Source organism: Ursus americanus, chromosome 20 (genome assembly GCF_024610735.1).
Source record: "Ursus americanus isolate L20-20 chromosome 20, mUrsAme1.1.p, whole genome shotgun sequence".
Lineage (NCBI taxonomy): Eukaryota > Metazoa > Chordata > Mammalia > Carnivora > Ursidae > Ursus > Ursus americanus.
In genome coordinates this window covers 27,049,488-27,076,612 of record NC_142146.1, presented here as the reverse complement: position 1 = coordinate 27,076,612, position 27,125 = coordinate 27,049,488, and the positions used below count along the sequence as shown (strand labels likewise).

The following is a 27,125-nucleotide window of genomic DNA, read 5'->3' as shown; positions in this document are numbered from 1 at the left end:
CCAGATATAATTCTCCACTCATCTGAACTAGAAATAATACTTTTTTAGCCATACACAGTCAAAATTTATCCACCATAAATTCTGCTATGTATCTTATACATTAAAAATATACTCAGATCGAAATAAAAAGCCAGAACTTTCCATCGAAGCCCAAGGAATTTAAATCTTCCAGCCTAATCCTATGGTAGCTGAATCCTATAAGAGACACAAACTTAGGTTCAACAATATCTGTGGGACAGGGGCGCCTGGGTGGCACAGCAGTTAAGCGTCTGCCTTCAGCTCAGGGCGTGATCCTGGCGTTATGGGATCGAGCCCCACATCAGGCTCCTCCGCTATGAGCCTGCTTCTTCCTCTCCCACTCCCCCTGCTTGTGTTCCCTCTCTTGCTGGCTGTCTCTATCTCTGTCAAATAATAAAATAAAATCTAAAAAAAAAAAAAAAAAAAAAAAAAAAAACAATATCTGTGGGACAAATCTCAGGAAGCCATGTGTTCAAAAAAATTTTGGTCTCAGGGCCCCTTCACACTTTTAAATTGTTGAGGGCCCCAAAGAGTTTTGTTTGTGATGGTTATTTATGTTGATGTCTACTATACTCAAAATTAAAACTGAGACATTGTTAAAACACTTATTTTAATTCACTTAATATATTACATATCAATATAAATTTATGAAAACAAGTTTCAAAAATTAGTGGGAGGAGTGGCACTGTTTTACATTTTTTCAAATCGCTTTAACGACTAAATACAAAACAGCTGGAGTCTCATAGCTGCTTCTGCATTCAATCTGCTATGATAAATTATCCTGATTCAAGTATATGAAAAAAAAACCTGTACTCATAACTAGACAGAAAATAGTGTACTTTAAAAGCCTTTTCAGATAATTGCGGATATCTTCCTTTGATACTACATCAAAACTTGTCAAGTGGTATCTCTCAAAGACTAGTTAAAATGTGAAATATAAAACTGTATCAATAAACTTTTCATACTTTTTCACATTGAAATCCATGCACTTGGAATGTATTTTTTACCCATGAGTGTTTTTATAACATCATCAATCAGTCCTTAAGAAAATACTGGTTCATGGAGTTATTCAGGTTTTCCAACCCTTGACACATTTCATTATATATAATATCAAAAGAGTCACACTTATTAATATCATTACCAATATTATAGAAGTCTTTTAAGTACTGTGATGCTGCTAAGCTCAAGGTAAACAACACAGATTTCCTCAAAATCTGATTTCTTTCTGGAAAGCTCAAATTTTATCAATAGTAACAAATACTGATAGCTGCTTTCCTCAAAATGACAAGTTTGCTTTGTTCCTTTTCAAGAAAATATTTACCAAATATCCAAGAAGTCTGAAAAACCAAAGTTCATCAGTTGCTCTTTCAAGTAAAAAGTTTTTCATGGAAAAAAATGCCTAGTTCAGCTGGCAACTCCATCCCAAAAGTGCTTTTCCTATGCAGTACATACCCATTTTATCATACAGATGCAAGGGTCAGCATAATAAAATTTATACTTAAAAATATTAAAGGACGTGGGCTTTTTTTTTTTTTTGAAACTGTGAGTACATGGCAGTAAAGGATACAGACTACTAGAGAGTCTCGTACCACTGGTGAGATTCCTGAGAAGGTATCAGCAGTTTTACTCATCATCACTTTTGTAAAATTAGTGCAAATGTTAACAAAGTGGCATATAATATTTTACTGTTCTTATGAGAACAGTTTTGATATCACAGGCTCCCAGGGGTTCATGAAGCACACTTCGAGAACCACTTTGGGTATAAACTATCAATAACAGAACATCCTAAACTAGCCTCTAAGAATCACTCAGATAGCAGTTTCCAAAGAAAGAAAGAAAAAAAAAAAAAGCAGGCTCAATGCATACAGTAAAGGCTTAACCTTGCAAAGAAAGGTTTGGTTTTTGCCCAGCTTCTAGAAGGTAACTTCCAAGCCCTTGAAATGTCCTGTTTGGCAAAAGTGTCTTTGTTGATCTGGGAACCTAGGGCCACAACAAATAGTCTAATGCAACAAATAGTCTAATAGCCATGCAGTATTAGCTTGACCTCTTAAGGGTTGGAGACTATGTGACTGACCCCCAGTAAAATCCCTGGACTTCAAGGCTCAGATGGAGTGGCAATACTCTTAGTTGGCAATACTCCACGTAGGTTGTCATACACTGTTGCTGGGAGAAATAAGCACTGTCCACATAACTCCACTGAGAGAGAACTGCAAGTTTTTATCTGGAATGCTCCTGGACTCGGCTCTATGGGCCCTTCCCCCATTCCTGGTTTTAATCTATATCCTTTCACTGTAATAAACCATTACCATGAATATAAAATCTTTGTGAGTTCTGAGTCCTAGCAATTACTGAACCTGAGAGTGGTCTTACGGACCTCCCAAACTAAGTTAGTTACAATCAAACTACTACATACATAAAAGCCAATTCCACACCTATAGGTTTCTCTACACAAGACACTGAGTTTTGCCCAGGGCCAAAACCTGGTGTGTATGTGTAGGTGTACGCACGTGCAGGCTCCACAGATCTGTCCAAGTTAACTACCAATGCTTTCTCCAAACAGCCTGTTAAGAGAACAGCTTCTCAACCTCTGCAACACTGACATTTCAGAACAGAGGATTCTTTGTTGGGGGTGGAAATCCTGTTCATTGTAGGACATTTAGCAGTACCCTGGCCTCTATCCAATAGATGCCAGTAGTATCCTTTCCCCCTCCCCAGCTGTAATTATCAAAAATGTCTCCAATCATTGTAAAATACCCCCACCAAGCCACTGAGAATCACTGTTTTAGAGAAAAGTCATCTAGGAAACCAGTCCTTGCCTTCTTTTTTCCATTTTTTAAAAAAGGAATAAATTCCGTTTGGTTCTACCTTCTTGCCTTCCTAAACATTTTGATTATGAAAAGCAATTGTCCATTCTGAGTCTTACCTGCAAACAATATTTGGAAAATAGTACTGAACTAAATTCTTCCTTCTAGGGGACTCAGTCACAGGTTTCCAATTTCAAGAGTGAGGGAAGCCTCTAACAATGATCTTTCAGTAAAGATACATATGTATTTTCTGTACCTTATGCACATTACTGCACATCAGGAAAGGAAGATAGGCCACTGTTTCTCAACTTTGGGAATATACTTCAAAATAACTGGAGATGCTTCTCTTTAAAAATACAGGTACCAGCACCCCATTTCAGATACACCTAATCAGCATTTATTATTCATCCAGCAATTATGTGAATGCCCACCAGATGCAAAGTATTATTACAGGTGATGGGGATACCACATTAAAGAAGATATGATTCTTACTTACCCTCTTTGAGCTCACATTCCAGTAGAGAGAGACAGACCATGAAATGTAAACAAATAAAATTACTTCGGAAAGTGCTATAGGGAAATCAAACAGTATAATGGGACCAATTTCCTGCATTCTCACCAATATTAGTAGAGATATTATCAAAGTATTCAATGTGCTAGGTAAAAATGTTACTTTTGCATGCTAGTATTTATAAAGCTTGTGACATAATTATATGCCTAAACTCCTTGTTATGTGATGGTGCTGGGCAAAACTGTGGCCCTTACTCTTTGGGAAATGTTAAGTTCAAGACTAAATAGACAGGTTTCCTCACAGTTTCAATTCTAACTTCCATTAGCAGAGTGAAAACGCTACGTTAAACTCTTGAAAACTGTAGAGTTGAATGATTTTATGAGGAAAATCATTTAATGAGGAAAAAAAAAAAAAGAGCTCCTGCATTCATAAAACCAACTGCAGGAACTTAGTGAGTGTAGTCCAGGAACAAGGTCATCTCCCACAGAAATTACTCAAAGGTGAAAACATTTGACAAGCTGACAATCACATGGACAGTTTCCTGCGGAATCTGACAAGACCGGAGACTGGGACATATTTTTCTTCTCATTTTATACTTCTGTAAAGAACTGGTAGCAAAAACCTAGAATAAATAAGTTTTCTGCTCTTTAATTTTTCCTAACAAGTATAAAAGAAAACCATAAAATATATGTTGTGTCAGTGTGTGTGTGTGTGTGTGTGTGTGTGGTTTCACGGTTAAAAAAAAGTTTGTGAGTACCAAACAAGCAAAAGATCAAACACTTCTCTGTCATATCAAAATGAGTAAAAGGTTAAAGGTACAGCTTATATACACCCAGCCTTTAAGAATAAAAGAGAAAAAAAAAGGTCAGATGCCCCAAGATGTTTATGTTTCAATATACACCCCATTCCATACACACAAATGGTAAGCAATCTGTTCACCCTCTAACAGTGGTTCTCAAACTGCTGTTTCACAAACTTCACAAGCCACTGGCATGGTTTCCACTCTATAAACTATGTATCACTCTGTCACAAACCCATAAATATTTTATGCCCGCAAGGAAGTAGCTACTTGGACATAAACAGCTTTTAATTGCTCAAAAGAATGAAGAAGGCATTGCAGAGAAAAAAGCAGGTTTACCTTCCTTTCAGAGCCTGCAGTTTATCACTGCCATCTCTAAAAAAGCATTCAGAACCCAATCTTTACAAAGTCCATTCCTCAAGGCTCAAATCTGATGAAAGAACCTATACAAAAATCTTCCAATGGTTGCTCCCCACAGTTATAAGGTTCAAATCCCATAGCTTAGAACACAAGATACTCTAGGAACTGGCCCCTACAGAATTTCCCCCAGCCCGATCTCCTGCCAATCCTTCTCAATCCTCGCTCAACTAATACCAATGTGTAAGATCATAAGGCATATGAATTCCCAATTGAAAAGATGGGAGGGGGCTCACTAATCCTAACATGTATTCTTTGAAAGATACAGATGTAAGCCAAATATTAAAGGAAGTTACTCAGGATAAAAAGAAGTGATACCAGACAGTAACTGGAATCCATATGAAAAAAATAACACTCACAAAGATAATTATAGATAAGGGAAAAATGAAAATAAAGAGATAATTTTTTACTCTTCCCTTGATTTGAAAAGGTAATTGCATAAAACAATTATAAAATTGTACTGTCAAGCTTATAACATATAAAGATGTAATATATACAACAATAATAGCACAGAAAGGAAAGAGGGAATGAAGCTACACTGGAGGAAGGAAATGATGACACCAGAAGGTAACTCAAATCCCCAAGAAGAAACAGAGATTGGAAATGGTAAACACGTTGGTTAATACAAAAGACTATAAATAACCTTCTCCTTTCTTCTCTTCTTTATTTTTTAAAAAAGATTTTATTTATTCATTTGACAGAGAGAGAGAGCACAAATAAAGGGAGCAGCACGCAGAGGGAGAAGCATCCTCCCTGCTGAGTAGGGAGCCCGATGTGAGGCTCAATCCCAGGACTCGGGATCATGACCTGAGCCGAAGGCAGACGCTTAACTGACTGAGCCACCCAGGCGCCCCTCTTCTCTTCTTTAAAAGACATACATTATTGGGGTGCCTGGGTGGCTCAGTCAATTAAGCATTGACTCTTAATTTAGGCTAAGGTCATGATTTCAGGGTTGTGAGACCAAGCCCCGAGTCGGCTCTGTGCTAGTCATGGAGCCTGCTTAAGATTCTCTCTCTCCCTCTCCCCTTCTCCTTCTGCCTCCTCCTTCCCAACCCCCCTCCTCATGCGTGCACACTCTCTCTCTCTCTTAAAAAAAAAAAAAAAAAGATATACATTGTTTAAAAAAAACAAAAAATAAAAGACATACATCGTTTAAAGCAATAATTAAAACACTGTACTGTTGTTTATTACATAAATGAACATAATATATATATAAATAATAGCACAAAGGAGAGAGAAGAAAACGGAGCTCTACTGGAGTATTATCAGTATCAATCTGAAGTAGACCATGATAAATTCTGATGGATACTGTAATCCCTAGAACAAACACTAAGAAATGTATAATTTTAAAGTCAAAAAATCTAAATGGTAAGAAGAAAATACACAAGGTAATAAAAGAGGAACAGAGGAACAAAAAAGACATGATATATACAAAAACCAAATGGGAGATGTAAACCCAACTATTTCAAAAATAATATCAAATAGAGGATTCTTTAGAGTCCATTAAAGAGACATATTTGGATAAAAAGGCAATACCCTACTATATGCTATCTGCAAGAGACACTTTAAATTCAAAGGCACAAATAGGTTGAAGGGATGGAAAAAGATATAACACGTAAACAGTAACATCAAAGAATTGAAGTAGCTCTATAAATATCTGACAAAATAGACTTTAAGTAAAAAAAAAATTACTCAAGACAAAGAGGGGTATTAAAAGCATCAATTCAAAAGGAAGATATAATGAATATAAACATACTCACCTAACAAAACAACCCAAAATAAGGGAAGCAATAAGTGAAAGAAATGAAAGGAAGAGACAAACATTAATAAGAGACTTCAATACCCCACCCTCAGTAATGGATAGAACAAAGTAAACAGGAAATCAGCAACAATACTGAATTTAAACACTATTAACCAACACTATTAAACAACACTATTAACCAACTTGACTTCACTGACACATGTGGAAGACTCTACCCAGCAACAGCAGAATTCACATTCTTTTCAAGCACGCACAGAATATTCTCTACAATACACCATATGCTAAGGCCATAAAACAAATCTCAAATTAAAAGAACTGAAATGAAAACCAAAGCCACAATGAGATATCCTCTCATACCAGTCAGAATGGCTAGTATCAAAAAGACAAGAGACAGCAAGTGTTGGCAAGGATGTGGAAAAAAGGGAACCCTCGTGCACTACCAGTAGAAATGCAAAATGGTACGGCCACTGTGGAAAAGAGGATGAAAGTTCCTCAAAAAATTAAAATAGAAATACATAGGATTCCATTACTGGTTATTTACCCTCCCAAAATGAAAACACTAATCTGAAAAGAAATATGCACCCCGTGTTTACTGCTGCATTATTTATAATAGCCAAGATATGGAAGTAACCTAAGTGTCCACTGACAGAAGAATGGATAAAGAAGATGTGTTATATATACAAAACGGAATATTACTCAGCTATAAAAAGGAATGAGATCTTGTCATTTGCAACAACATGAATTGGACCTAGAGTATGTTATGCTAAATAAGTCAGACAGAGAAAGACAAATACTATAATTTCACTATATGTGGAATCTCAAACAAACAAAAAACAGAAATAGATTCATGAATACAGAGAACTGGTGGATGCCAAAGGCAAAAGGAATGAAGGGAAGGGCAAAATCGGTGAAGAGAATTAAGAGGTACAAACTTGCAGTTATAAAAGAAGTCACAGAGATGAAAAATACAGTATGGGGAATATAGTCATTAACACTGTATTACGTTGTATGGTGACAGATGGTGACCACACTCAACAGGGTGAGCACTGAGTTACGTATAGAACTGTTAAATCACAATGCTGTATACCTGAAACTAGGAAAACACTATAAGTCAACTACACTTCAATAATAAAATTTTTTTAAATAAAAGTATATAACATATTTACTCATTATTCTGGTGTGGATTTTAATTCAAATAACAATGTTGAATTTCTTGAGTTAAATTGTTATAAAAAATGCAGGGAAGGGGAGCTTAGTAGGTTAAGCATCTGACTGGCTCAGGTCATGATCACCGGGACCTGGGACCCCATGTCAGGCTCCATGCTCAGTGGGGAGTCCGCTGCTTCTTCTCCCTCTGCCCCGCCCCCTGCTTGTGTGCTTGCTCCCTCTGTCTCTGTCTCTGTCTGTGTGTGTGTCTCTCTCTCATATAAATAAAATCTTTTTTAAAAAAAATGAGGGAGGGGCACCTGGGTAGCTCAGTCAGTTAAACGTCTGCCTTTGGCTCAAGTCATGATCCCAGGGTCCTGGGATGGAGCCCTAGATCTGGCTTCCTGCTCAGCGGGGAGTCTGCTTCTCCCTCTCCCTCTGACCCACCCCTGCCCTGCTTGCTCTGCCCTCACTGGCTCACGTGAGCTCTCTCCTCAAATGAAAAAAAAAAATCTTGAAAAAAAAAAGTGGGGAAAAAAGATACGAATACAAAAAATGTTCCTCAATCACAATGAAATTAAATTAGAAAAAAAAAAAAGAAATTGGGAAATCCACAAATGTCTGGGTATCAAAGACACTTCTAAATAACCTATGGGTCAAAGACAAAACCTCAAGAGAACTCAGAATAATCTAAGCTGAATGAAAACAAAAACAAAACACATCAAAACTTATAGGATAGCTAACATAGTGCTTAAAGGGAAATTTATAGCTGCACACAACAGTATTCTAGACCTTGAGTAAGCTTCCATCTTAATTTAGTAAAAAAGCAAACTAAACCCAAAGTAAGCAGAAGGAAATAAACTGTAATTATTAGAGGGGAGTCAATACCATAGAAAAAAGAAAAATAGAGAAAAATCAAAACCAAAAATTGGTTTTTTGAAAAGACTGACAAAATTGACCTAGATTCACCAGGAAAAAAAGAATGAAGACAAATTACCAAAATCAGGAATGAAAAGGGATACATCATTAGCAACCTCAGAGAAAGTAAAAGTTTTGATAAAAGAATACTATGAACATCTTTATACTAACAACTTAGATAAAATGAACAAATTCCCTAAAAGACACAGATTATCAAAACTCAAAAGAAAATAAAAAATCTGAATAGACCTATAACAAGTGAAGAAACTGAATTAGTAATTTAAAAGCTTACCACAAAGAAAAAGTCCTTGTCTACATAGCTTCACGGCTGAATTCTATCAAATATTTAAAGAAGAAATAATACTAATCCTTCACAAACTCTTCTAAAAAAGAGAGAACACTTCTTAATTCACTTTATGATATCAACGTTACCCTCATACCAAAGAATAAAGACATAAAAACTCTCAACAAAATATTAGCAAGCCAAATCCAGCAATACACAATAGGGATTATATAGTTTGACTATTCTTAAAACATTAAACATAAGCTTACAATATGACCAGTAAATTCATTTCTATAAATCTCCCCAAAAGAAATTAAAACATATGTTTATACAAAGATTTATATATGAATAGTCATCACAACTTTATTCCTAATAGGCAGAAATCAGAAACAATTCAAATTTCTAACAACTGGTGAATGGATAAACAAAATATTGTGGTATAGCCATACAAGGGATTATTAGTCAGCAATAAGAATTAATATACATGCTACAACATGGATGAACCCCAAAATGAAAGATGCCAAACAAAAATGAGCTTATGATTCCGTCTATATAAAATGTCTAAAAAAGCTACATCATGGAGACAGATGATGTCATTTATTGCCTGGGGCTGAAGGTGGAAACAGGAGTAACTGCAAAATGGGTATGAGGTATTGAAATACTGTGATTTTTAATAAGAAATATATATTTGGTGTTCATACCCCTTTTCTGGCACAGAGCTCCTAAAATCTTTGGAATGTCCTATGATGTGAGCCATATGTGTCGTTATGTTAATGAGGTCACTTTTGGAAACTGCCTAAAGACAACCAACCAAGATGATCAGAGGGTTGAAACTTTAAGTCCCACCATGACCCCCACCCCTACCCCTGACTTCTGGGGAGGGGAGAGGGGCTGGAAATTGAGTTCAATCATCAATGATTTAATCAACTATGCCTATGTAATCAAGCCTCCACAAAAACCCAAAAGGATGGGTTTTCAAAGAGCTTCTAGGTTGGTGAACACATGAAGATTTGGGGAAAGTGGCACACCCAAAGAGCATGGAGGCTCCATGTCCCATCCTACATACCTTGCCTTATGCATCTCTTCCATTTGGATGTTCCTTAGTTATATCCTTTTGTACTAAATCAGTAATCTAGTTCATAAAATGTTTAAGTTCTGTGAGCCACTCCAGCAAATTATTTGGGAACTTCTGATTCATAACCAATCAGTCAGAAGCACCCGGACCTGAGACTGGTATCTGTACAGAAAGGGAAGGGGGGGCAGCCTTATAATAGGACGAAGCCCTTAACCTATGAGATCTGATGCTATCGCCAGGTCAACAGTGTCAAAATTGAGTTGAATTGTAGGACACCTGTCAGGTGTAGAAGTGTAATGAGAGTGGTAGCAGTGTGACAGTAAGGGAGCAACATATAGGAGGAGAACTGAGGTTTTTCCAAAACAGGTATCTTTTTGGGTGATGGAAATGTTCTAAAACTGGAGTGTGGTGCTGAGTGCAAAACTCTTTAAATGTACAAAAATATCTGAACTGTGCTCTTAAAACAGACGAATTTTATAGTATATAAATTATACCTTAATAAACTGTTGAAGAAAAAAAAGGAGCCACTGGTCTAACCAATTGCCAGCTCCCTGAATCCAGCTTGAAAGGTTGATAACCTATACAGGATCCTTATTGTAGATAATACAATGGAAAATGACTGAATTATAGCTGGAGAGAACTGAATTGGGTAAAAAGGAAGATTTTCTGACAGGGTCGACATAGGAATGTGGAACCAATGAGAACTATACAAACTCAGCACATTTTAGAATTAATGTGGTTCAGAGAGAAGGCTACCTGAAGGGTAGGTCAGACTTCTGTCTTCTGGGATAATAATAAAAGAATACACTTTTTAAAAATATCACATATAGGAGGGCCTGGGTGGCTCAATCAGTTAGGCGGCTGCCTTAGGCTCAGGTCATAATCCTGGGGTCCTAGGATCAAGCCCCGCATTGGGCTCCCTGCTCAGTGGGGAGTCTGCTTCTCCCTCTTCCTCTGCCTATAGCTCCCCCTGCTTGTATTCTGCCAAATAAATAAATGAAATCTTAAAAAAAAATTACGTATACCTAGCCTTAACATAGGACAATGAAAAGGAAAAATGTTTTCACTATTGTAATAAAAAAAATTTAACTCAAATGACCTTGATTTACTACTTTACACTGAAGTAAGCAATATTTTAAAAGTTATATTATAATATATGGCATACCCAAACAGAAATAAGTCTCGTGAGGGTTGAATCCTGCAGTGGGTGTTGCTTACCTGGTTTTGCCCACTCTGAGTATTAGAATCTTGATTAATAGGTAGTGTCCATCCAGACACAAATATATAACAATGTGTGAGAGCAGGGAGATAAGTGAAAAAATATGAAAAAATAAAAATAAGAAATAATACATCCAAATCTCAGATGAAGGTATGATTAGGATTACAGCAGAAAAATGCTCTGAGAAAGAAAAAAGTATATTCATTTCTCTCAGTCAAATAAGAAAAAGATAGAGGGGGAAAAAGCAAAGTATAGGTATAAATGATTTGCAATAAGGAAGGAGATCAATAAGAAAGCTTACATGATGGGTGGGTAGACTTCTCTTTTCTTAGTAAATTAGGAGACACAACTACATGTTAAAATGGAGAAGGTAGAGGGGCGCCTGGGTGGCGCAGTCGTTAAGCATCTGCCTTCAGCTCAGGGCGTGATCCCGGCATTCTGGGATCGAGCCCCACATCGGACTCCTCTGCTAGGAGCCTGCTTCTTCCACTCCCACTCCCCCTGCCTGTGTTCCCTCTCTTGCTGGCTGTCTCTGTCTGTCAAATAAATAAATAAAATCTTTAAAAAAAATGGAGAAGGTAGAAATTAAATATTAATGCATATAGAAAGGAATGATAAGGATTAAATAGCCTCGAAGGTGCAACTGAAGTTAGACATCAGAAAACTGGAGTATATTCAACTTGGTTTCATTACTTCCTTCACCAATTTTTCAGTGGTCCCAGAGCTGAAACAAGAGAACAAATATTGGAGAAGTAATCCATAGGTTGACTGTTGAAAGTCAAGGGAATACAGGAGTTTAAATTGTTTGAGTAAGTGATCATTTATTGAGCAACTACTACATACTAGACACTTTATCAACATTCTCAAAATTCAATGAAGATATTCCCATGCCCATTTTATTCAGAAAGTAGACACAACCCAATATAGCAACAAAAGAAATGAAGTTCTGATGCATACCTCAGTATGAATGAAACTCTAAAACCTTGTAAATGAAAGAAACCAGTCACTAAAGATTACGTATTTTATGATTCCATTTATATGAAGTGTCCAGAATAAGCAAATGCATAGAAACAGAAAGATTAGTGGTTGCCTAAGGCTGAGGGAAATGTGGGTCAGGGGAGGGGGACTTTAGAGGAATGGGTGACTGTTGGGTACAGGGCTTCTTTCTGAGGTGACAAAAATGTTAAAAAAAAAATTAGACTGTAGTGATGGGTGCACAACCCTGTGAATTTACTTAAAACAACAGCACTACTTTGTATATTTCAAATGGGTATATTTTGTGGTATGTCAGTTATATCTCAAGAAAGATGTTAAAACAACCAACCAATCTCAGGCTCAGATTTAGTTTCTTTGCCCAAGGTCACACAGTAAGACAGTGGTAGAGCTGCCCAGATCTCTCAAGCCAAAGTCGTTTTCAGTAAAATAGTAGCTACCATTTAGCAACTGCTAACTATCTATCTCATTTAATTCAGCAAATCTGTGAGATAGACACTATTATCTCCCTTTTTAAGTGAGAAAACTCACCTAAGTAACTGGCCCAAAGTCACAGAAGTGATAAATTAATGAGCCAGAATGAGAAGTACATACTCTACCATTTCAGACATTCAATTAATTATCATAATTGTTTGCTATATCCATATACGGTGACATTCACTACTATTTACTTAACATTTTCCTTTAAATCATTTGCTTCTCTTGCCTGACAAAGCTGCACAGAGAATGGAGCTATAAGCTGAAAGGGTAGTGTTGGGAGTGAAGACAGGAATAGAAAACATAGAGGCTAAGATGTAAGACTGACATAACAGCACTAAGGGAAGGAACTGCAGGGAAAGTTCCCACTGAGAAACAAGGCTTGCTGAGGAAAGGGTCCAGCCCGAGAAGGATGTGGGAGTGGGAAAATGGACAAGTTGCAAGAGGCAGAAGACTAAGATGAAAGGGAAGAGACTGTGTGTAACATAGGAGCTGAGACTCAAGAGGTTGAGTCAAAAGGACTAAAAAAAGGGGCGCCTGGGTGGCTCAGTCATTAAGTGTCTGCCTTTGGCTCAGGGCGTGATCCTGGCAGTCTGGGATCAAGCCCCACATCAGACTCCTCCGCTGGGAGCCCGCTTCTTCCTCTCCCACTCCCCCTGCTTGTGTTCTCTCTCTTGCTGGCTGTCTCTCTCTCTGTGTCAAATAAATAAGTAAAATCTTTAAAAAAAAAAAAAAAAGGACTAAAAAAAAAAGCAGGTGGAGGTGGAAAAGAAGACATGAAAGCTGAAAGATGGGTAGGGATGGGTGATAGCTGAGGGGAAGAGGTAGGATGTTGAAGAGGGCAAAATGAAACCTACAGAATGGTTAAGAGGAAAGGCTGCAATGGAATGAGCTGGGAAACTCCTGAATAGGCCAGAGGAAAGTGAGAATGAAGCAGGATACAGGGCTATACTCAGGAGTCTGGACCGGAGGCAAGGAAGTATCAGTCAACATCTGGTAATCAAAGTAGACAAGTCACCCACAAAAAATCTCAAGAAAAGTTGTCCCATGTTTCAGAAAACACTACGCTAACCAGTACTGCTCAAATCAGGAGGTCAAGGCTTCTCAAGAGGCCAGTTTGTGGCCAAAGTGGACCTAGCAGACTAGGTAAAGTAGGTTTCAACACAGCAAAGCTCAGGTTACCTGTGGGTGAGGAAATGGGAGAACCAGTAATGAAAGAAGCTGTGGTCAGAGAAAAGAAATTACATGTTCAAAACTGAAGCTCCAAGATGCTGAAGAACTACAAGATGAGCAGGTAAAAAGTTTGACTTCATAATATAATCTTACAGTCCGACAGAAGTCTTAGAAGGTAGAGATTGCTAGTAAGGAAAAGAAAATAGAAACAGGTTGATTAGTGGCATTTCAAAAGCAATAATCCCATAGCCAAAACATAAGAGCTTCTAAAACCAGTAATGCACCAAGACATCCAAAGTAATCCATGTGTTACTGACCATCTAAATAGTTAAGCAGTCAGTATATCTAAGCTTAAGTGAAGGTGATATATAGAAATTCAACTTTATGGTAAAGGATAAGCTGAAGGATAATTTGTATTACTAATGAATTCTGTATTTAGAACAATTTACCATAAGTTTCATTAAAACAGAGAAGTTGCTCATTGTTAAATGAGAGGATTAACCATTATTTAACGTATACACAATCTTCCAGAACATTTCTACAGTACATCTATACTGTATTTCATTTACACCTCCTGACTAGTTTCTAAATTGGGATATACTCCAACCAGGTTCCTTCTCACTGTCTCTACTAAGGTATCAAATGAGAAGGTCTGAAAGGTTATAGTCCTTTGAGTCCCTTGGCCTCATCTACTGAAGTCTCTTGATTCCAGATATCTTTACTATATGAATCATTCAAGCTCTCACAGACATGCTAGTTTCTAACTACCTGTCTATACCTTGGATTAGGCTATTTATTGGATCTACCTGACAAACACTACACTTGCTATTCTGATCTATTCACCTGGTTTCAACTCCAGTGCTCACTCCTGATGCTGCAGTTTGCTTTTACATCCCTTACAAGTCAGCTGTTTTTAACCCTCAGGTTCAACTCCTTTTCTTCAGGATGTGGCTGTCGCTTGCCTAGTGTTTTTAGTTCTCCCAGGGACTCTCTTCTCACTCTTGGCATGACCCAGTGTGACACTCTGGAACTACACACTGACTAGCATGTAAGCTTTCAAAAAGTGGAGGAAGCCTCTCACCATTCAGAGAACTAGTCAAAATAGAAGGCTCTTGTTTACCTATTTACACACACACACACACACACACACAATCTTTCAAAGTCCTGTTTGAATTATCTGACTTTTTCCTAATTTACACTAATAAGAATACAATACTAACAGTAGGTAGGTTCTTTCGGACTATCACCATATCTAACCAGAAAGTTCCCTCAAAAGGAAAAAAGAGAACATATAATATTTACCTAAAAAACAAAAACAAAAACAAACAAGAACAACAAAAAACCTTAGTTAACAAAAGGAAAAGTTTAACAATATAATCTGCATCAGGACTAAGATCTGCAGTTCTCCTAAATAAAGCATTCTCTTCTTTCTTGGTGGTAGAGATTAAGAAAAAATATACACTCAAACAAAATACCCACATGTAACACAAATCTACCAAAAATGCACTTGTACTTTTTGCTCCTCTAAAACGATATTTTATATAGGCTATATATATGGCTCTTATCCACCGAGGAGGAGGGAGAACAAGATTACATACAAATGAACATGGGTAAATAAAATCCCATTGAAATAAACTGTAAGGACCCCCCAACTTTACCACTGGGTTCAATCAGCCATTTCTCCCTTGATGCTCTCAAAGCACACATAAGATAATTGCCCTTATTTAATTTCATCTTACCCCATACTAGAAGACAGAGACCATGTTTCACACACGTGTATCCCTAGTATCGAGGACCAGCAGGTAGCAGGCATAAAAATGTTTGTTATATAATAATCAGGATGTTAATTATCATTTCCATGAAAATTTTTAAAAAGAAAACACAGTATTAATGTATAAGGCCTGTACGTTAACAGCTGAAGACTAACTTACCATATAAATGAGTTTCAAAATATAAAATAGTATAAACCAAGGGCAATGGATCCCAAAACTGATTTTGGATAATAAGCAAAGGAGTTATATTGATTAAAGTAATAATGGATGTTATAAAAGATAAATCCCAAAGTGTGACATAATAGTTTATTTTTATTTCATGCTTACATGAAGTCCAAAAATCCATGTTAATGATCAGCTGTGGGCATGAAGAGGCTGGAGATGACCCAGGCTGACAGAAGTTCAGCTCTCTTGGACCCATCATTTCCAAAGCTGCTTTGGCAGACAACACCCAGCCAGCAGGAGAGAGGAGAAGAGAGAAGAGAGGATTGTTCAAGGAAGTTTGTATTTGCCAGGACTGAAGAAACACTCAACACTTCTACTTAATTTCCTATGGCCAGATCTCAATCACATGGCCATCCCCAAATGCAAGAGGGGCTGGAAAATATAAGTTAGTTGCGATCCAAGAAAAAAGTAAACAGGCTTGGTGGAGAGCAAATTACTCTTTACCTTAAGAGGTTTTAAAATACAGATTCTGGGACACTACCCCAGGTGATCCTCATTAAGCATGTCTACTAGGACCCCAAAATTCTGTATTAAAGCTGGCCAACTGATTTCGATGTATGCCCAACTTAGGAATTACTGGCTTAGGAAGCAAAGAAATTGGGGCAAATAGGAAAAACATTTCCATGGAAAGTTTATAACAATGTGCTGGATAAAAAGAAAGCTAAAAGGTGATGAAAAAAATTGAGCCTTTGTGCCTTGGAGAACACAAACAATATAGGTAGAACTTGGGAAATTCTTCCCTCCTCTAGCCTGTGCCAGTAGTCTACCCTGGCTCTCTTCCTAACTTTGGTAGCTTCACAGGCTTCCTTTCCTCCACCCATTCCATATTCTCCATTATATTCTCCTTGGCCATGAACTTTTCTCATTAAACGACCTCATTCACCTCAATTACCACTGAAAACACTTTTCTCTGAACCCAGCCTCTCATTTAACTGCCTCCTGTAATTTTTCCAATTAACTGTCCTACTAGGGCCTCAATATATCCAAAACTAAATTCATCTCACCCTCAAGTCAACTCTTCCGCTTTCATGCCATATCCACCCAGCCCCCTAGTCAAAACCCTATGAGTCATTGACAAATTGTACTCCATAATTAAAAGTTTTGCCCTTCAAAGAATACTAACAAGAAAGCAGAAATGGGAGAAATGGGAGATGTTTTTTCCAAATCATGTATCTGATAAAGGACTGGTATCTAAAATATATAAAGCACTACAACCCAATAATAAAAAAGACAAATAGCCCAACTTTTAAAAAAGGGCAACAGATCTGATTAAAAGATGCTCAACATTATTAGCCATCAGGGAAATGGAAATCAAACCCACAAGGAGATACCACTTTACGCATACTAAGATGACAATAATGAAAAAAAGATAATAACAAGTATCACTGAGGATGTGGAGAAACCGGAACTCTCATGTACCACTGGTGGGGATGTAAAATGGTACAGCCACTCTGGAAAATGGATTGGCAGCTCCTTAAAATTAAGGTTAAATACAGAGTTTCCATATGACCCAACTAGTCCACTCCTAAGTACCCAAGAGAAATGAATACTTAACGTCTACACAAAAACTTTTACACAAATGTTCGTAGCAGTATTATTCATACTAGCCAAAAAGTGAAAATAATCCAAATAGCCTATCAACTGTTGAATGGATAGATAAAATGTGGTATGATTCAATGTAATACATTATTCGGCAATAAAAATATCGATACATGCTACAGTAAAGATGAGCCTTGCAAACACGCTACATAAAATAGGCAAATATATAGAAACAAAAAGTACATTAGTACTTGTTTAGGGCTAGGAATGATGGGGGTTTGGAAGAATGACAGTTTAAGGGTAAGAGGTTTCTTTTCAGCACTATAAAATGATCTAAAATTGACTAAGATTACTTGTACAGCTCTGTGAATATACTAAAAATTATTGAACTGTACAACTTAAATTGGTGTGTGAATTATATCACAAAAAAGCTGTTTAAAAAAGAAAAAGCTATCAAACTTTTAAATCCAGAAACTGATAAAAGAGAAAAGGCTGCCTCCCCAGACTAATTTATACTTCCTATTATAAGATACAAAGTTGGGGGGGGGGGGGCGGAGGTTGGTACCTTAAGTAACAAGAAATAAAGTTAAATGTAGTACTGAACTATAGTAACTCATTCTAGGTTCTGGAACAAGTATAGGTTTCATAAGCAACTGCTTCCTGATTTTCCTTTTTAAGTATTTTAACTGTCCCATGCTGTATGTTTTAACATTATCTGTGGCCTCAAATCCTTAAGAGTAGAAAAGATATACTTTTAAGTTTAAAATAAATAAATTTAAATAAGTAAACCATCACCAATTAAGAATCTGAACTTAAATTTACTAGGCAAAACTGAACTTTCCACTGAAGTTGTGGGAGTAGTAATTCTATTCAGACTTAGTTCTGCATGCCAATCAGTATACACACAGAAGAACGCTTTTTTAAAAAACTCAGTATCACATAAGGAAGGTGGATAAATCACTTAACTAAGAACTAGGACTAGGGAGTAGGAGTAGAAATTAAACTTGAAGTACTTGAGAATTTTAATCATTATGTACAATGTACTATTACACTTTGAAACATTATTGGTTAAAGTAACTGAAGATTTCATTAATGTCTGCTTTGAATGAGGAGTACTGTATAACTCTGTGATTCAGTATCACTGTGTGTGTTTAATGTGAACTGTCCATAGAATACATTCTCCAGACAAAAAGACTTAACCCCAAACTATTGTCTCCAGGCACAAAACTTTCTCCAGGAGCATCTCACTTCAATCCACATAGAGCGCATTCACGGAATATAAATTTTACATTAGACTGGAAAATAAAAAGGAAAAAATAATATGCTGGAAAACCTAATATAACCTAAATCTAACTACTTGAATTACCAATGTTTAATTGTATTTTCGTATTTAATTTACCCTAGTGGGACTATGCAGCAAAAAAATGTCAACTGTCATATAAATATAAGACACTCTTAGTTGCACGCTTAAGTGAGCCATTAATATAGCTATGAGGATCCTTTAAAAATGTACTCATTCCCAAACTTATGCTTAGTACTTAATGTACCTGCACTCAAATGTTTTACATATGTTCTGAATTATAGCAGTAGCCCCCTAACCGGTCTCGGGTGTTCCTGTTTGTCTTCTGTAATTTATTCTTCTAAAACCTATAATGTAGTGGTTATTAAACTTTTGGGTATCATGGACTCCTCAAAGGATCTAATAGAAGGTATGAAGCCTCTTAAGTACATGTATGCACATTACTCCAAAAAGCCCTTCATAGACCCTAGATTAAGAAACCCACCTATGACAACTTCCAAACACCTTCCAATCAAGTCCAAACTTCCTAGCCTCACTGTTAATTTAGCTAATCTATCTCCTATCCTTTCCAACTACACATACCAATGAGGTCTATGTCGCACCACCCCAGCACAGATACACCATTCTCTTTTTCTGGCTTGCCTTCTATTCCTCTCTTGTTGCTTTCCTGCACAACTGTTTGCTTTCAACAAATCCTTCCTGTGAACCTCAAATACCTCCCTTGCCATGAAAGTCTCCCTCTGCCTACAATCAGATCATCTATTCCTTTCTGAATTCTGAAGCATGTTATACGCATCTTTTACGTTGTACATCTTTACTTGTTCTACACTGTATTATACAAGGCATCCAAAAAAAATCAGTTAACACAAGACACACTTATTTTTTAACTATGTTAGATACATTTCCAAATACTATGCTCCATATGTTTTTCTTCAACCTCTATAAATCTTTTCAGTGTATCAGTGTATCAGATACTGTGCATTTATGTATCTTTTGTCTTTTCCTAGCCAATAAGATCTTTAAGGACAGAGACAGTGACTACTGTACCCTTGTATGTCCCACAGTCTCCAACACAAAGCAAGGGAACACTTAATATAGAATACTTGAATATCTGAGCATAGATGTTTTTCAGGCATTTCATATTTTCTGTATTCCTAATTATAAGATTTTTCAAGGATCATCTATTGTTTTTCTACTGAAAAGTCTAATAATGCTCCACCCTTAATGGATACTTGATCAAGTGAGAGCTTACTAACTATCCAAAACAGTGGTCAAATTATTCTCATCCATTCAATATATACTTATTGATATATGCCAAACCTGTTAAAAACAAAAACAAAAACGAACTTCAACATATCAAGAATCCACTAACCCAGAAGAGAACACAAAGATGACTCCTACACAAAAATAGTAATCCAAAAGTAAAAACTATTATCCTCTACTACTGCAAACAAAGTCTAACTCCAGTTTTAAAACCAACTCAGAAAATAGAAACAGACATCCCAGATTATACATTTCCACACTACAAGAAGCAATAAAACAGTTTAAAAGTGTAAGAACTTTCTTTAGAAGAAACTCTTACACATGATATAAACTTTAAGACCAAATGATTAATGCTACATGAATGGATGAACCTTAACAAGATTATACTAAGTGAAAGAAGTCAGACATAAAAAAGTCACATACTGTAGAATTCCATTTATATGGATATCCAGAATAGGGAAATTCATAGAAACAGAGAGGAGATTAGTGCTCGCCAGGGACTTGGGGTGGGGAAGAAATGGGGAGTGATTGTTAAGTGCTTTTTGAAGGGACAGAAATGTTTCAGATTTACATAGTGGTAATGGTTGCACAACTTTGTGAATATACCAAGAACTACTGAATTGCACCCTTCTCTGGAGGTGTTATTTATTGAATATTTTCTTGTTTTTTAATTGAAGTGTAGTTGACACACAATGTTACATTGGTTTCAGATATACAACATAGCAGTTCAACTCTACTCATTATGATACCATCACAAGTGTAGCTACCATCTGTCACCATACACTGCTATTTCAATACCAGTGTCTATATTCCTTATGCTGAAACAAAATCCCTGTAATTTATTCATTCCATAACTGGAAGCTTATATCCCCTCCTTCCCTCATCCCTGTTTGCCCATTCCCCACTCCTTTTCCCTCAGGCAACTACCAGTTACTGATGGGACTGTTTCAGCTTTTTTTGGTTTGGTTTGTTGTTTTTTTTAGATTTCACATGTAAATGACACCATATGGTATTTGTCTTTTGCTGACTTATTTTACTTAGCATAATGCCCTCTAAGGTATATCCATGTTGTAGTAAATGGCAAGATAATCTTCTTTTTCATGGCAGACTAATATTCCTGTGTGTGTGTGTGTGTCACATCTTTATCCGTCTACCGATAGACACTTAGGTTGCTTCCAAATCTTGGCTATTGTAAATAATGGTGCCATAAATACAGGGGTGCAAAAGGGTGCACCCTTTTGAATTAACATTTTCATTTTCTTTGGGTAAACATCCAGTAGAATTATGGATGCTATGGGATTTTTTTTTTCATTTTAATTTTTTGAGGAACCTCTATAATGTTTCCCACAGTTGCTGCACCAATTTGCATTCCCACCAACAGTGCACCAGGGCTCCTTTTTCTCCACATCCTCACCAATACCTGTTTTTCTTTTCCTTTTGAGTCTAACCATTCTGACAGGTGTTAGCTGATATCTCACATGTTTTTGATTTGTATTTCCGTGATGGTAAGTGTTGTTGAGCATCTTTTCATGTGTCTGTTGGCCACCTGTTACGTGTTATTTGGAAAAATATCCTCTGCCCATTTTTTAATTAGATTAGTACCCCTCCCCAGTACTGAGTTGTGTAAGTTCTTCATATATTTTAGATATTAACTCCTTACCAGATATGTCACTTAAAAATATCTTCTCCCACTCAGTAGGTTGCCTTTTTGTTTCATTGATGGTTTCCTTCACTGTGCAAAAGCTTTCTATTTTGGTGTAATCCCAATTGTTTACTTTTGCTTTTGTTTCCCTTGCTTGCAGAGACATATTTAGAAAAACGCAGCCAATGTCAAAGATACTACTGCCTATGTTTTCTTCTAGTTTTATGGTTTCAGGTCTCACATTTAGGTCTTTCATCTATTGAGTTTATTTTGTGTATTGTGTTAGAAAGTGGTCCAGTTTCACTCTTCTGCATGTAGTTATCTAGTTTTTCCAGCACCATTTATTGAAGAGATTGTCTTTTCCCCACTGTATATTCTTGCTTCCTTTGTCATACATTAATTGACCAAATACGCATACGTTTATTTCTGGGCTCTCTAGTCTACTCCATTAATCTATATGTCTACTTTTGTGCCAGTATCATACTGTTTTGATTATTACAGCTTTGTAGTATATATTGAAATCTGGGATTGTGATACCTCTAGCTTTGTTCTTCTTTCTCAGGTTTGCTTTGGCTTGAATTGTACACTTTAAAAGATGACTTTTATGCCATATAAATTATATCTCAATTTTCTATATCTTAATTTTTTTAAGTTTATGACCACTTTGACTACTTTATCTGAAAGAAAACTGTTCTTTTAAGATAGGAATCTTGGGACACCGGGTGGCTCAGTTGGATAGGCATCTTGATTTCGGCTCAGGATTGTGAGATGGAGCCCTGGGTCGAGCTCAGCAGGGAGTCTGCTTGAGATTCTTTCCCTCTGTGCCTCCCCCCACTGGCGTGTGAGTTCTCTCTCTCGCTCAAATAAATAAATCTCTTAAAAAAAATACAAATCTTGGGGCGCCTGGGTGGCACAGCGGTTAAGCGACTGCCTTCGGCTCAGGGCGTGATCCTGGCGTTATGGGATCGAGCCCCACATCGGGCTCCTCCGCTATGAGCCTGCTTCTTCCTCTCCCACTCCCCCTGCTTGTGTTCCCTCTCTCGCTGGCTGTCTCTATCTCTGTCGAATAAATAAATATTTAAAAAAAAAAATACAAATCTCACTTTGTAGTTTGTTTTCTGAAGCTGAGCTAAACTCGTGATTACAAACTGGTCCCCTGCCAACCCCTATGTAAAATTACAGCTTCAAATTTTTATCAATGGTAACTACCAACTTGCCCACATTTATACAGAGATTTCTCATAAGTATCGGGATCTCAAACGTCCTAAAGAAAACTGGAGTTCTAAAAATATTAGGCACACCTGCATGGAAACAACGTCCTGGAGCTAAGCAGCAACTAACATACCTGCTCCTATCTGCCATGATCTCCATCACTCCTTACTGTCTTCTAGATACTAAAGCCAAGTACCAGCTGCCATTTAGCTTTCCAGTTTTGAGTTTGTTACTTTACACATCCTAAGCAAATAATCTTCTCTTTCTTATCACGGTATACTATGAAACACTGCTGATAAATTAAAATATAATTATGCAATTGGTCAAAAGGTACAAATTTCCAGCTATAAATAAGCTTCAGGGATCTAATGTACAGCATGGTAACTATAATTAACAATACTGTATTATACATATACACATTTCAAAGTTGTGAAGAAAGTAGACCTTAAATGTTACACACACATACACACAAAGTAATTGTGTGAGGGGACGGTAGTGTCAACTAACCTTTTTTTTTTTTTTTTTAAGATTTTATTTCTTTATTTTAGAGATTGAGAGAGAGCCTGTGCACAGCTGAGCAGGGGGAGAGGAACAAGAAGACTCTGCGCTGAGCATAGAGTCTGACATGGGGCTCAACCCCACGAGTCTTGAGATTATGACCTGACCGAAATCAAGAGTCGGAGACTTAACTGACTAAGCCACCCAGGCACCCCTGGTAGTGTCAACTAATCTTATTGTGGTAATCATTTTGCTTTATATACATGTATCAAATCATCACACTATACGCCTTATGCATACATATGTTATATGTCAATAATATCTCAACAAAACTAGAAATAGAATTTTTTAAATTTAAATGTAATCATACACAAGTACATTTTTACTAAATGCAAAGATAAAAATCTGCATGTGATACCTACTGAATAAAATCCTGCAACTGTCAGAGATTCATGCTGTATAAATACTTTAATGTGGGGGGAAAATTGAGGGAAAAGTTCATGTTTCTAGTCCTATAAATAGAAAACAAATTATCTTCACCTCATTTACAATTAAAAATTATTTTCATCTATTAACAAAAAATAGTGCACTAGTCCAACCAAGTCTTTGTCCATGTATCCTCAAATTTACAGGTGACATTTCACATATCATCACTACGCTGAGTATTAACAGACTATATAAAACCAGAGAAGCATCACAATTACTTCATAATTGTAATTCATGAATGCAAAGGTGCAATTAGATTTTATGTCCAACTGAAAACTCAATCCTGTTCTTACCCCCATATTAGGTATTGCCACAGAAAGGGGAAAACCTGTCTTATCCAGATTATTTATTGGATATGAAAACAAATTGCTTTATTTATTCACTGATTTTATGTTTAAACCACCTAGAATCACCTGATGCTTACGTGCACAAAGAACAACTCCTATCCATTAACAGGTTCTACATATTAGGCCGTATTTACAGAGCTAAAAGAAAACAAAACACAAGGTGAATATGGCAATAAGAGAAAAAAGAAGCTTGAACTATTTCCTTTTTTTTTTTTTTTTTTTTTGAAGATTTTGTTTATATATTTGACAGAGATAGAGACAGCCAGCGAGAGAGGGAACACAAGCAGGGGGAGTGGGAGAGGAAGAAGCAGGTTCATACAGGAAGAGCCTGATGTGGGGCTCGATCCCATAACGCTAGGATCACGCCCTGAGCCGAAGGCAGACGCTTAACCGCTGTGCCACCCAGGCACCCCTTGAACTATTTCCTACTCCAAGTGTAAATGAGGATTGAGTTAAAAGCTATGTCAAGTACCTTCCAGCCTCAAAATTCTGTGTATTTACCCACATTTTCTCCTCCTTTCCTCCAAATAAAATAATTTACCTAGCTGAACTGCTTTTCCAGTAGATAGAAAGGTTAACATAGTATTTGTATTCCATTTTTTATCATCGTTTCTAAGCCAATAAAATATCAACGTACAAGATGACTTCTAAAAGCAGCTGTTCCCTTTGAAATAGGCAAACCAAACTCATTTCTCAAAGTCTTCCAAGAGAGAGACCAGATGAATCAATTACTTAGTAGTTTACAGGTAAACTTTGATGTTCGTCCCCCCTGAGCCATGCCACTGAACCTGCCCAGGTATCCTTAAGTTTACAGGTGACATTTTACATATCATCACAACCACTGAGTATTAACAGATATTATATAAAATTGGAGGAGCATCACAACTGCTTTATAATTGCAATTCCTAAATACACAAATGCAAAGGTGCAACTGGATTCTATGTCCAACTGAAGCCACAATCTTGTTTCTGCTTAAACTGGTAAGGCTGAATAAAGAGATAAAGAGATAAAGTGGGATAGTCTCCAAAAAGTTCACCAAATTCCTAATGCACATTATGATCCAAACTGCAAAAAGAACTTTTTCAAAAGTGTAGGACTAGAAACAAAAATCAATCATTACCTCAACTATGACTTATGGAAGCACAGTGTCATTAGACTGATAAAGATTAGAGTATGTAGATCTTGAGTTTTACACCTTTAAGAGTATAATGTGAGTTGACCATACAGGAATTAGCAGGAATTAGTTATGTTTTACCTGTTGTTTTTTAACAGTCCTGCCCCATAGAACTTTCTGATGATAAAAATGTTCTGTATTTGTGCTGTCCAATACCATAGTCAATAACCACATGTGGCTACCAAGCATTTGAAATGTGGCTAGCAAGACTAAGTGAACTTTTTATTTAATTTTTAAAATTTAAGTTGCCACATGTAGGCTAGTGGCTATCATATCGAACAGTGCGGTTCTATCATCTGAAATACAATGTATAAACTTCACCTAACAGCAGAGTTTTTCAAAGTATCAATCCTGAGGATGTTAACACAAGCTAAAACCTTCCTGATAACTAATGATACACAAGTTAAGCCAAAGGCCTACACATGAAATAAACATAAAATTCACTTATTAAATGAGAATTGATGATACCAAGATTCAGAATTTACGGCACAATATTCAATGAGACGATATTAAAAAAGACATCTCAAATTTTTCCCCATTGTTTTTACAAAAGGGGTACTCACTTTAAGAATAGTTTCCCAATATATGCAAGTTACTTCCCCATCAAATCTGCCCATTATCTTCTGTTCAAAACAAAAAACGGCCAAAATAAATTCTCAGCACTATTACGTCTACTGCCACTTGGTAAATTTCACACGTTGATTTCCCTTTCCTTAAAGAAAAGATACAAACGTTTGGAAGCCTCTGCATCGCCTGAAAGCCTTGTAATCCATCTTTCCACGTATTCAGATGTACAAATCATTCTGATACAGTTGCGATTTCGTCCCTAGACACAATTATTTTCAGTCCAAAAGAGTCACTACTCTTTTCGGCACTTCAGGTATTCTTTGACTAGCTCTCCCTAAGTCAAGAAAAGTAACCAAGATGGTGCACAAAATGTCAAAAGAAAACAAGTCTAGGAACTTGCAGGTTGAGCAACTAGTCTCGAAGCAGAATCCACCGCCTTTAACCCCGAGAGAGTGTGCCTCGGACTATGCGGCGAAGCAAACAGGCGAGCAAGGTCGTGACCTAAGGTCACGGCCGCCAGCACCGCTCCCGCCCGGCAGCGGGAAGCCACCTGTTAGGCCCGAGCCTCACCTGGCAGGAGAGAGGAGGCGCACACCCGGCAGTGAGCCGGACGCGGACGCCTAGGCTGCCAGCGCAGGACCCGCCCCTCACGCGGCGGCGACCGGAGACGGCGGCGAGCCCCCCAGCTGCACGTGGGCTTCACCCGGCCGGTGCTTCGCTGACAGGCAGGTCGCCCGCGGTGCCCGGCCCGGCTTCCGCGAGCCAGTCCCCGGGGCGGCACCCCGCCTCCCTCGCACCCACCCCGCCGAGTGGGCGCCGAGGCGGCCCACACCACTGGCCCGCCGCCCTCCCTTCCTTCCTCCCCGATCGGCGCGATCCCGCCCCGCCGCTCCTCACCTACCTGGTCACGGAGTTTGAGGAACGCCATGGCGGTCGCCTCCACCGCAGCCCCGGCCCACCGCTTCCGCCCCCGTAGCTTCGGCCGCTCCCCGGGGCCAGCGGGTCGGCGGCCGGCTGCGCTGAAGAGTCCGCGGGCAGGGGGCGGTGCCGCCTCCCGGGCCGCCTGCCGCCGCTACCGAGAGGTGAGGAGCCCGGTCGGTCCCGCCTCCTCCCCTGAGTACTCCCCCGCCCTCTTCTTTCCTTTCTTTCTCTTTCTCTCAGCTGCTTTCACACGCTGCCGCTGCCACAGCCGCCGCAGCCGCCGCCTCCTCACGCCCCCTTCCCGAAATACCCTGGCAGCCCCCGCGGCCGCGCCGTTCCAGCCCGCGGCAGCGGCGGCATCCAAACTCCACTCCACAATATTACCACCACCGCCCGCCGCGATTGGCGGCCGCGCGGGGGAGAGGCCAGAGTAAGCCGAGCGCCCATTGGCCACGCCACCGCGCTCGTTCGTGCCCCTCCCCACCTCCTGGAGAGGGAGGGGGCGGAGAGAAGGAAGCTGCGAGGGGTGGGCTGCGAGCTACAGCGTGCGGGGCGGGGGAGGCGGGAGCGGAGCGGAGCCGAGC

At 38.2% G+C, this 27,125-nt stretch overlaps 1 protein-coding gene across 5 annotated transcripts in view; it reads right to left on the bottom strand.

Moving 5' to 3' along the window:
• The window catches only part of ANKRD28 (ankyrin repeat domain 28), a 201,453-nt gene extending 174,535 nt beyond the window's left edge, over nt 1-26,918 (bottom strand). For 2 of the 5 annotated variants that reach the window (XM_045791700.2, XM_045791706.2), the window contains exons 1-2: nt 26,522-26,918; nt 15,695-15,799 (exon numbers count right to left, since the gene is read on the bottom strand). In XM_045791700.2, the coding sequence (XP_045647656.2) occupies nt 15,695-15,696 (2 nt within the window). In that variant the 5' untranslated portion in view covers nt 15,697-15,799; nt 26,522-26,918. The remainder of the gene's footprint in view (nt 1-15,694; nt 15,800-26,521) is intronic. The other 3 variants (XM_045791701.2, XM_045791704.2, XM_045791702.2) reach the window with 2 other exon arrangements.
• Nucleotides 26,919-27,125: the final 207 nt, after the last annotated feature.